Source organism: Anomaloglossus baeobatrachus, chromosome 1 (genome assembly GCF_048569485.1).
Source record: "Anomaloglossus baeobatrachus isolate aAnoBae1 chromosome 1, aAnoBae1.hap1, whole genome shotgun sequence".
NCBI classification, from domain to species: Eukaryota; Metazoa; Chordata; class Amphibia; order Anura; family Aromobatidae; genus Anomaloglossus; species Anomaloglossus baeobatrachus.
In genome coordinates, this window is record NC_134353.1 from 474,881,045 (window position 1) to 474,893,821 (window position 12,777).

Below are 12,777 nucleotides of genomic sequence, written 5' to 3' on the forward strand. Positions count from 1 at the left end.
ATGTGTGACTGATTCCAGGAAGTGATGAACTGCTGCCATGTAGCACCACTTATCTCTATAATTGGCAGGTTCTGGGATTACAATGCCATGATACATTCCTTATCTCTTGCAGCTTTTTCACGTTATCTGTCTCTTCTTTGGATTCCTATTAAACACATGTGAATCACTTTTTAAAAAAAAAAAAAAAAAAATCCTTTTCTAAATTACTGAAACATTCACTAGGCGTGACACATACAGAAACTATTTAAGCAAAAAGGAGATCTCCTCCAAAATTTGGGGCAGATTAAAAGACTTTTATATAATTTAGATAGGATCCCGGGTCCCCTGTAATATGCTGCTTTGTATCCTGAGAATGTCCAGTTACAGAATGAGTCCTCCATATAAATTGCTCTAAATTGGTAATTCTTCATATACAGTAGCAATACCTTTTTTCCCTTGAGACACCATGTATACGTTTACATTGTTTTCTACATGTGCGCTAAAATTCGTAAATGTTTTTTTTTTTTTTTTTTTTTCCAAATTCAATTTTTATCTAATTGATTTTGACATTTTCAAAATAGAAGGTAAAATAGAAAACGTAATACCAGATTACAAAATAAAGGAGGATAATTGAGATTGGGGAAAAGGAATGGATAGAAAGAAAAGAGGGGGAAGATATTGCATTTACACCAAAATTCTTATTGGGAGGGTACATAAACCTCATGTGATTTCTCAATGCGAGTGAGAGTTGACCACGGCGACGCAAAGCTGACAAAGCAGGAACATCTCTCGGAGAAGAAAGCCATGTGAGACGATAAGCGTCAGATTCTTTGAATTCAATCCAATCTATCCATCTCACACAGTATCTGTCTGATGGAGATAGGGCTATGAAAGAATCACTTCCATCTATTTATTTTGTAATCCTCTTAATATATTGCAGTCATCATCTTGTATAGCACTTTGTACTTGCAGTAGCTCATTTTCCCCTCATATGCAGTTAATTATTTTTTCCAATAGGTCTAAGACATCATATGAATAGAAACAGACTAGCAGGACCCTTTTTAAGCTATATAGAAACAGGATGTCTTTTTCCCTACCTAAGTCAATGGCGGCGGGGAGGAACAAAGCAGCTGGCTCAAGAGTTGAAGAGCAGATTACTCATGCAGGGAAAGTGACTTTCTGTTACATAAAGCACAGGAAAGAGAAGAATTAACTGGGTAGAAAGGCAAAATGAATAATTGTAAGTACACAGTGTTATATAATGTGAGGATTGCAATATATTGGGAGGCTATGTTCACACCTTCAGTATTTTATAGCAGTATTTGGAAGACAGAAACAGAAGTGTGTGAGAAATGCAGATGTTTCTATTATACTTTTCCTCTGATAGCTCCACTCCTGATTTTGGCTTGCAATTATTAATGTAAAATACTGACCAAATACTAGTGTTTAAGTGTTTTCATCCTTTTCAGGAGGAAAATTTCAGAGAACTATTCCTCCAGGTTGGGAGAAGAATTACCTTTCCAGTAGTGAGGAATAATTTTAGCTTTGTATGAGGTAACCTATAAAGGCCCTTTTTATATTTACTGAAACTAGTTGGAAACCTAAACAGCAGAAGAGCTTTGGGGGAGGGGGGGGATATGGGATACAAAAAAACGGTCAGAGATTTAGGCCATAGACTCATTCTTAAAAATTAACAAAATCAGACTTACCTTCCCACTTGGTAGGCCAGTGCTGCCCCTATCTTTGTTGATATGACTGCAATAATTCTAGTGATGAGCAAGAACCACCATGCTCGGATGCTTGGTACTCGAAATGAGAAGGTTGGACGCTCAGATAGGCTCGACTCTAGCACCATGCATAATGGAAGTCAATGGGATACTAGAATTCTACTGGAAGATTGTCTCAAAAAATGCTCAAGTGATTATGCTTAGTACTTAAGTCGCGCCCATCCAACCTGCTCGTTACGAGTACTGAGCACCCGAGCATGGTAGTGCTTGCTCATCACTAGTTACGAGTACTGAGCACCCGAGCATGGTAGTGCTTGCTCATCACTAGTTACGAGTACTGAGCACCCGAGCATGGTAGTGCTTGCTCATCACTAGTTACCAGTACTGAGCACCCGAGCATGGTAGTGCTCACTCATCACTAGTTACCAGTACTGAGCACCCGAGCATGGTAGTGCTTGCTCATCACTAGTTACCAGTGCTGAGCACCCGAGCATGGTAGTGCTTGCTCATCACTAGTACCATCCCATCTGCAGCATGTGACCACTACAGTGGAAAACTGGGCTCGTGGGTGACTCCAATGTAGAGCACATGAGATTGTTAAGCCAGTGACTAGCTGATGTGGTCATGTTCTATGGATGGGACATCACCGTTGCAGCCATGTAAACGAAAACCGGGGCAGTAGCAGAGTCATCGCTTGAGCAGCAGAGGGTAAATGCAACTCCTGTTGTTTATAACAGAGCCTATGGATGAGCAAAATTTGAGTTTTCCTATATGCAAAATACATGAGGAATTGACATATCAGTTCTTCCCACATCCTACAATGGGAAGCTTAGGTCAAAGAGATTTGAATCTTTTTTTTTTTTTTTTTTTTTTTTTTCCATAATAATTCTGTATGCTGAGTAGCCAGATCACACTCATGCCCGCTGAGGGCCCGCCTAATGTGCCTGGTAGTCCAGCAAGTGATGTTCAGTACTGTCAGAAAAAAACATCCTTGACCAAAGTGGCATGTGGTTGCTATTTTGGACACTAGTGTTAACTTGTACAAAGAAAAAGGCAGTATTCCCGGAATGTGAGTGGCTACATTGAGCTGTCATTTCTCTAGCACAGGATCTAAAATGGATGCATTCTTCTTCGGTTTTCTGATTTTCTGTTCTTTGCCACTTTGTCGTAACCTTTACTGTACATCAACGTTGTGTAAAGCTAGTTTGCTTGGGAAACCCTTCCAGTCGTCTTGCCTTCGTGTCACTCGACTGTCTTGGTGTAGGTAATGCTTCTTTCTTACGTTTTCCTTCTCTGCTTGCCTCCACTCCTGTAATACTTTTTTCTTTTCCTGTATTCCCTCCCTTTCTTTTGCGTATGAATTACCATCCAGCTCTTCTGCTGTCATTCCAGCTCGCTGACTGACCTGCTCTGACCACGAAGCCTGCTTGCTTACCCCAGTTGCTTGCTCACAAGATGTCTTATTTCGGGGACCATTTTTGGGTATGTAATAATGTATGATGTTTTTTTTTTTTTGTTTGTTTTTTTCTCTTTTGCTTGCTTTGTACATCCCAGTATTTATATATTAAAAAAACCCAACAAAATAAAACTTGTCACTATTTCACCCGTGTGACATATACTGTATGTAGGTATGTATGACAATATGTATATTTTACCTTTATGCTGGGAAGCCTGTATAGTGTACTTTTGCTAGTTTATATAGTGTGTATATACAAATATAAATAATTCTCTCCCACACCATTACTCAGAGCTGTATGTATGTTATTTATATACCTCCCTCAGACGCCTTCGTAATCTCTTGTCAAGTGTTACAAGTAGTGGGGGTGAGGGAGGGGGCTGCAAGCTGTTTCTTTGTGCTGTTTAACAGTTTGGTATTGATGCTTAAAAGATATAGTCAATTGGAAATGCAAAGATTTACCATGATGGTCTTGTTTGTATAACGTATTGTATGGGAAATGAAGATGAGCTAATTTTCAAAGCCCTAGACCACTATGATAAATATGCAATTTGTCTACATGTCGCATGCAAACCCGAATTTGTGTATTGGCAATTTTTGCAATGTTTGCTTCTTGCTCAAGAAACCTTTTTTAGGGTATGTGCACACAATGCTGCAAAAGCACCGCATAAAATAAACATTTTGCAGAGCAATGTTAGAATGACACTGTTTTGTACATGTTTAGTCTTGGGTCACTTCTTCTTTTAACCACTTTTGGGTTCAGAAACCTTGAAGCAGTTAATTGACCTGCTCATTTTTCAGGCGGCTTCCAGTAGGCAGCCATGCGCTTTTCTATACATTACAATATATAGTAGAATTTCTGGAGAAAATAAGACGCCGTGTGTTCATAGCCTTAGCAAGTACAGTGGAACCTAGGTTTATGAGCATAATCTGTTCTGGGAGTGTGCTTGTAAACCAGGTTTACTCTTCTAGCAAAGCAAAATTTCCCATAGGAAATAATGGAAGCTCGGGCAATTCGTTCCACAACTTGTTCAGTGTCCCATCCTGGTCCCCTATTGTGCCATTGTGTGTACACGTACACACACACACACACACACACACACACACACACACACACACACACACACACTATGCTCACCTTACCTTCCATCGCTGGCCTCATGGTTCTTGTGGTTCGCCGGTACAGGATGTGTATCGGGTAACCATCGCGACCGATGCCGGAGCTTCCGCTGCCAGAGCGCTGATGTCAAAGGCATGAGCAGCTTGCCTCTGATTGGTCAGTGCGCTGCCTTTTTGAGTAGCGGCTGACAGCTGAAGTTCCTCCATCGTTGCGATGGTTATCCGATACACATCCTGTGCCTGCGAACTACAAGTGTGTGTGTGGACTACAAGAGCAGGTCAGAGCGCGGTAAAAGTACGGAACCGGATGTGTGTGCGCGGTGAACATTTGCTCGTACAGCAAAGTGCTCATAAACTGAGTTACAAATTTACAGCAAGCTTTGCTCATATAGTGAAATGCTCGCTAACTGGGTTACTCGTAAACCGAGTTCCACTGTATTCCTAGAACAGTCACCATCCCAGGACTGTTACACATGCCTTTAGTCCCTATAAACCTAATGGGGTGGAATAATTGATAGTGTATCCATTGTGTAACATGGCATTCAGACATATGTTGAGGATGACCTTCAGAACAAATTTGGAAGATGTTAACTTAATTGTTGTTTTTTTTTTGTTATCTTTGTGTGTGTGTTTTTTTTTTTTTTTTTTTTGTTTGTTTTTTTTTGGTGGATACACAAATGGGAGAGACCTGTCAGTCAATTGGAACAGGACAGGGAGAAGTCATTGGGCTGAAAATACAGTTGTGTGAACGTAGTCATTAGGAAACAAAAAAAAAATGTGAATTTTAGAACATTTTGGATAAACTCCCAGTTTTATTTTAGATTTTTAGAGTTAAAATATGCGGGTATATTCCCATGTGCCTTTTAGTTTTGGAGAATGTTCAGATATTGTACACTTTTCCTTTTTCACATTGGGTGAATTATGCACTGACATTTCAAATACGCTGTGCTGGTCAGTTTACGCTGCAGCTTTTTACTGTAGTGATTTCTTAAAATCTGATTCACAGTCCTGCTAATGTGATACCCATAGGAATTTTATCTTAACCCCTTCCAGTTTTTTGCTTTTCGATTCCTTTTGACTAAGAGTAGAGATTTTCCAAGAATGAGTTTGGGTTCAGAATTCAGGTGCATTACATATGCAAACCACTCTCGCAAGCATCACTGTGCTCAGCCCCGTGCGGGCCACTTGCAGTGTTTGAACGGCTCACACTGGAGGTAACAGCGGGATCGGGTAGGGTGACACACACACACACACACACACACACACACACACACACGGTACAGCTTCATAGTGCACATGAGTGGAAGTGCTGGGACCTCTGATCATTTGCACTGACCCTAAATCCGGCATTCTGAAGTGGTAGCAATTGATATAGGTACGCGCATCACCGCTGATGACACTGGGCAATGCGCATTGAATAGCCTTTTTTAGCACATTCATGTGGGCGTGCTAACAGGGCAGACAGTTGGGGGAACTAAAGGCCTTATGACTCATCCCTGCACTCATTAGGCTCCTTTCACATTGCGTTTCAGTGGCTCTGTCGGGGCACACATCCGAAATCCCGCCCCTCCCCCCACAAAACGTGTTTCGGATGTATACGCCGACAGGCTATTGAGTTTAATGGAGCAGACAGAGCAAGCGTGTGCTCTGTCTTGCACTATTTTCGGGTGTAGACGCTTTTTGCAGGCAGATGCCCTGATGTAGTCTATGTATGTGCATCCGCCTGCAAAAAGCGTGTACACCCGAAAATGGTGCAAGACAGAGCACACACTTGCTCTGTCTGCTCCATTATACTCAATAGCCCTGTCGGCACATATGTCCGAAACACGTTTTGTGGGGGGACTGGCGGGGTTTCAGACGTATGCCCCGACGGAGCCACTGAAACACCATGTGAAAGGAGCCATAGGCTGGAATCACACATCCGGCACACTCCGGTACGGTGTATACAGTACAGTGGCAGCGCTGTAATTTCCTGGTAAAGTATCTTTAGAAATACTTACTTTCTCTAAAGATCCCTTTATCTATGCTAGTGTATACAGGGACAGTTAGGCAGGGAGTAGCAATATGCACCCAGAACTGCTCTTGGTTCTGGGTGCATATAGCACCTAACAGGTCCCCTTTAAGCAAAAAAAAAAAAAAAAAAAAAAACAGCTTGCGTTTTTCTGCCACCAGGTACTGTTTTTTTTTTTTTTTTTTTTTTCTTCTGCAGAAAATGTCTGCCCCTAATCTGCAGCATGCACTCATGCCCAAACTGTCCTTTTGCCATCGTAGAGCTCTGAGGTTTTTTTTTCTTCCCATGGCAAACTGACCTTTTTTTTATTGATGCCATTTTGGGGTGTATATGATTTCAGCACTTTTCACTGTGTTCGGGATTGCACTTTCATTTTACGTCTACTTTACGGCTTCTGTTATACTGGGTACATTTTATATTTTGTTTTGAGTCTTACGGCTGTGGCTATACTGAATACTATTTTGTTTGTTTTTTTTCCTATTCTCTTTTTTTTTGGGGTGGGGGGATTTGAATTTTTTTTCCATTTTTAGTTTCCCTAGGGAACTTTAAACCTGCAATCATCTGATCTCTTGTTGTATTGTTCTTTAAACTTCAATATACCTGTCTTAAAGTATATAGCTAAAATTGTAGACTCTTATGAAGCCCAACCTTTGGCTGCATTTTATAGGGTTATCGTCACCTCACAATTGTGATGCAGGGGGCTTTTAGGCACCAGAAATGGCGTGCTCTCAGGATTGCGCACAGCTACTAAGTGAGATTGACAGCAGGATTTGAGGTGTTATAAACAATGATTGGAGCACTGCCCTGTTGGGGGCACAGCTAGTATGTGGAAGAACTCTGGTCAGAATACACAAAAGTAGAACTTTTTGGGCTAAATGCAAAAATGCAAAAGGCTATGTGTTACAGAAAACTAACCCTGCATATCACCCTGAAAACACCATCCCAACCATCAAACATGGTGGTGACAGCATTATGCTGTGAGGATGCTTTTCATCAACAGGGATCGGAAAGCTGGCCAGAATTGATGGGGAAGATGGATGGAGCTAAATACAGGTGAATCCTGGAAGAAAACCTGTTAGAGGCTGCAAAAGACTTGAGACTGGAGCGTAGGTTCATCTTCTAGCAGGACAATGACCCTATACCTAATATAGCTACAATGGAGTGGTTTAGATCAAAGCATATTCATGGGTATGAATGGCCCAGTCACAGTCTAGACCTAAATCCTATTGAGCATCAGTGACAAGACTTGAACATTGGATGGAGCACATTTGTTAACAGCAATCTCACGGAGCTAGAATTTTGCAAAGACGAAATGGTCAAAAACTTCAGTATCTAGATCTTCTCGGCGCAGGAAGAGGGGAAAGTGCGGTTACGAGGTTATGGGCGGCACTTGTTGATGACACTCACAGCGCCACCCATAACCTCGTGCCTGCGCAAAACGTCACCAGCGGTCACACGTGCACACAGTGCACAGTCCCGCTACAGTCGCACAGCGCATGCGCGGGACCAAGGGCGCCCAGGGGCGGCGTCCTGAGATATGAAATTCAGCGTTGGGGGGCGGCGTAAATCTGCTGGAGGAACAGCAACGGTCAGCAGAGAGCCCGCCCCCATGGACGATTTACAAAATTTACATAGCAAAAGGTACAAGTTTATAAAGTATTTAATTTGGTTTAAAAGGGGCCACAAAAAGTACAGGAACCTTGCTAGAATGCAGCCCAGGAGCTGCAGAGGGGGAAACTTTTAGGTTTCAAGCTAAATTTCTGATGACAGGTTCCCTTTAAACAGTACAGACCAGGACACCCCTTCTCATTCAAAGAGTTTTCTTTAGTTTCAGGACTCTGAAAATTGTAGATTCACATTGAAGGCATCAGAACTATGAATTAACACATGTGGAATGAAATACTTTAAAAAAGTGTGAAACAACTGAAAATGTCGTATATTCTAGGTTCTTCAAAGTAGCCACCTTTTGCTTTCATTACTACTTTGCACACTCTTGGCATTCTCTTGATGAGCTTCAAGAGGTCACCGGAAATGGTTTTCCAATAGGAGTTCCCAGAGATGCTTAGCACTTGTTGGCCCTTTTGCCTTCATTCTGCGGTCCACCTAACCCCAAACCATCTTGATTGGGTTCAGGTCTGGTGACTGTGGAGACCAGGTCATCTGGCGTAGCACCCCATCACTCTCCTTCTTGGTCAAATAGCCCTTACACAGCCTGGAGGTGTGTTTGGGGTCATTGTCCTGTTGAAAATTAAATGATGATCCAACTAAACGCAAACCGGATGGAATAGCACGCCGCTGCAAGATGCTGTGGTAGGCATGCTGATTCCATATGCCTTGAATGTTGAATAAATCCCCAACAATGTCACCAGCAAAGCACCCCCACACCATCACACCTCCTCCATGCTCCACGGTGGGAACCAGTCATGTAGAGTCCATCCGTTCACCTTTTCTACAAATACACGGTGGTTGGATCCAAAGATCTCAAATTTGGACTCCTCAGACCAAAGCACAGATTTCCACTGGTCTAATGTCCATTCCTTGTGTTCTTTGGCCCAAACAAGTCTCTTCTGCTTGTTGCCTGTCCTTAGCAGTGGTTTCCTAGCAGCTATTTTACTATGAAGGCCTGCTGCACAAAGTCTCCTCTTAACAGTTGTTCTAGAGATGAGAAGGTGTGTCCAAACTTTTCGTGTGTGTGTGTGTGTGTGTGTGTGTGTGTGTATATATATATATAATATATAATATATAATATAATATAAATTATTACATACAACATGCGATCTGTATTGTGATTGTATGTGTGTTCTCATGTGTGTCTGTGGGTGTATATGTGATCTGATGTGTGTGTTCCACTGCAGGACCTTGATGCGCTCCCCTGCTCCCGGTCGGCGTCTGGTGAGTGATCGCGGGGTCTTCTCTCCTGTCTTCTCTCATTTTGTAGTGTTTGCTGCTGTCCATAATGAAGTGTCCTGCAGTATCTTTAACTTTTTTAGCTGGATGGACACTTCATTATTGGACCGCAGCTAGGTTTTCGAGGCACACCTTATATTTATGCCTCCCTGAAAAATCCTGCTAGGTCTTATTTTCGGGGGGGGGGGGGGGGGTCTAGTTTTTGGGGAAACATGGTAGGAGGTGCTGTTCAATTTTCTAGTGGAAGTAACTATAGTAGTCCCTTTATAAAGACACTGGCTGAGACTTATCCCTGATTTCAAGTCGTTTATGCCTATAAATCACTTTGAAAACCGAGACATTTTTGTGTAATTTGTTTTTCCACTTTTCTTGTTTTCACGCTAGTTTGCTCCGCTCCACCAAAATAGCAAGACGTGAGATTGTCATGAATTAGCGTGGTGTCAATCTGTGGCAGTCCTTACACCAGAAAACTTACTCCAGTCTCTGACAGGAGTAAGATTAGTGGTGAGGCTCAATCTTTTTAAATCTGGAGCATCTGGCTCTAATATGTCCCATATCAAGACAGGAGTGAACGTCGCCCGTATTGAAGAATCAAGGCCTTTGTGTACATGGACAATTGGCATTGTACGTGCACACCTAAAAAGGCATGCTGCTAACAACCTGCCATGATCCTTAGGGCAGGGTCACACAAGTGTTGATTCTCTTATGCAAGCGAATTTGATTATGGTAACGACACTCCGATCAAACTCTGATCATCAGTGTCCACGTACTGTGTCTCGCGTGAGCGAATTGTGGCACACCGTAAGGAGTACACCATTTCTCTTTCTCTTCTCCATTCTGTGAGTCCTTGTTAATCAGACTGTACTCAGATGTCATGTGAGTACAGTCCGATGACTTCCACGCACCTGTAGACTTGAATGGGCGTGCGCTGTCCGATTTGCACTGACACTTGCAGCATGCTGCACTTTTTTCTTATGTTGCATTTGGCAATAGTATGTCATTGGAGTGAATGCTATCCAATATAACACCGGATAGCAGTAGTCCAAGTTGTGTTGTGTGAGTGAGCCCAGGTGCGACTTTCTCTACAAAGAAGGCTATTACTAACCATTAGCCTCCTTTTATTTACACAGTGCCAGCTAGCAATTGTGTGCAGATACGGTATCCTTTAATGTTGATCTGCTACTAATCCTGTTCCTTGAAATACAGAGATGACTCTTGACATTTTGGATTCTTGTCGCCCATCTTTCACGCTTTTGTTAACATTGATGCTATAATGACATTGGAAAACATGATACCTAGCTAGGGTTGCCTCTACAAAGGAGGCTATTCCAAACGCTTACCCTCCTATATTCAGGTAATCCTAGTTTGTAACAGTTGATAACCAATGTGTGAGATGGCTGGTCTAGCATCTGAGCTGTCTCTGGGAATAAGGGTACAGTCACACTTTAGCGACGCTCCAGCGATCCCATCAGCGATCTGACCTGGTCAGGATCGCTGGTGCGTCGCTACATGGTCGCTGGTGAGCTGTCAATCAGGCAGATCTCACCAGTGACCAGCCCCCAGCCAGCAGCGACGCGTGGAAGCGATGCTGCGCTTGGTAACTAAGGTAAATATCGGGTAACCAAGCAAAGCACTTCCCTTGGTTACCCGATATTTACCTTGGTTACCAGTGCACACCGCTTAGCGCTGGCTCCCTGCACTCCTAGCCAGAGTACACATCAGGTTAATAAGCAAACCGCTTTGCTTATTTACCCGATGTGTACTCCGGCTACGTGTGCAGGGAGCCGGCACTGGCAGCCTGAGAGCGGCGACACTAGTAACCAAGGTAAATATAGGGTAGCCAAGCAAAGGGTTCGCTTGGTTACCCAATATTTACCTTGGTTACAGCTTACCACAGGCTTCCAGAAGCCGACTCCATGCTCCCTGCACATTCAGATCGTTGCTCTCTCGCTGTCAAACACAGCGATGTGTGCTTCACAGCGGGAGAGCAACGTCTAAAAAATGAACCAGCACTGTGTGTAACGAGCAGCGATCTCACAGCAGGGGCCAGATCGCTGCTTAGTGTCACACACAGCGAGATCGCTAATGAGGTCACTGGTGCGTCACAAAAACCGTGACTTAGCAGTGATCTCACTATGTAAGAAGTACCCCTTACACAAAGCCAACACGGAATGGCGCTAATCGTTTAACACCCAAATTTCAGGTAGGCTTGTCCCTACAAAGGAGGCTAATGATTAGTAATGACCTCCTTTTGTAGAGGCAATTCTACCTAATGTCTGTGCAGATATGACCGTTAATACAATAGTTATACATTTGGAGCTTGTTAGTCAGAATAGCCCTTTTTGCACTACCTTTGCAATAGGCCCCACATATGTATTCTTTACAGTTGTGGAGGGTGGAGAGGGCTGTGGATCTGGCTCTGCGAGGGAAGATGGGGACAGGCTTTGCAACAGACCATTGCTAATTGCAAATCGGTAATCCAACATTTTTCTTTTTGGTCCTGTTATCGTATACTCCTTGACCCTGCAATATTTGCTTCCTCATCCTGGGGGTATGTATACAAGAATTTGAGAAATGCAGCTATTGGGCAGCCCATAAGAAAAAGCATGGAAGAATGATCTATTTGGAGCAAGCTGCAGTTAAGGCTGCTTTCACACTACGTTTTTTTAGCATGCATCATGAACGTTTTTTTTGCTGGAAAAGTGGATCCTGTTTTTACAAAGAAACGCATGCAAACGCATGTGTTATTTTGCAGGATTCTGTCACTTGAAGTTTATGGGCGGGCATTGAAGTCATGTGATCGGGAGTGAGGGGAACTGAACATGATAGACTGGGAGCCGGCATCTGACAGCTGCGGACGCTGGTAAGCAAGGTAAACATGGGTAACTAAGCGAAGTGCTTTGCTTGGATACCCGATATTTACCTTGGTTACGAGCATCTGCAGCTGCTAGGAGCCGGGCTCCCTGCACATGTAACCAAGGTACACATCGGGTAACTAAGCGAAGCGCTTTGCTTGGTTACCTGATATTTACCTTGGTTACGAGCGTCCGCCGTCCTCAGGCGGGGGAGAGAGGGATGTGGGGGAGAGAGACTGGGAGAGAGAGACTGATCACGCCAGGCTGGTTTCTGGGCATGCTCGGTAGAGGAAGCAGGATCCGATCTATCAGCATGCCAGCGTTTACATGCGTTTGCGTGCAGTATAGTCAGGATCCAGTGAAAAACAGTATTTGGACGCAGCTCAAAAAACTGCAAGTCGCTGGATCCTCACTATAACGCACGCAAACGCATGTGAACGCATGTTGACGCGAGTCCATTGCAAACGCATTGAAATGAAAACGCATTTGCAGTGGATCCGTTTTTGCGTTAAAAAAACGTTCATGACGCATGTTAAAAAAACGTAGTGTAAAAGCAGCCTAAGAAACAAAGATGCGTAATAGAGTACGGTTGCGGCATGGTCTATGTGACTGGCTGTCTCCCGCTCTACTCCTCCCCCTTTCTTCCCTATAGACTTCAATGGGCAGCTGAGATTTGTCACCCCAGGGGGCTGGTAGCCCATCTTATACTGAGCAAAATTGACT

The 12,777-nt window shown here is 43.3% G+C and overlaps 1 protein-coding gene across 1 annotated transcript in view; it reads left to right on the top strand.

Moving 5' to 3' along the window:
• The first annotated feature begins 1,512 nt into the window (after positions 1-1,512).
• LOC142308314 (F-BAR domain only protein 1-like) overlaps positions 1,513-12,777 on the top strand; it is a 132,908-nt gene continuing 121,643 nt past the window's right edge. Inside the window, exons 1-2 of the mRNA XM_075347093.1 lie at positions 1,513-1,533; positions 3,099-3,188. Coding sequence (XP_075203208.1) covers positions 3,162-3,188 — 27 coding nt within the window. The 5' untranslated portion in view covers positions 1,513-1,533; positions 3,099-3,161. The remainder of the gene's footprint in view (positions 1,534-3,098; positions 3,189-12,777) is intronic.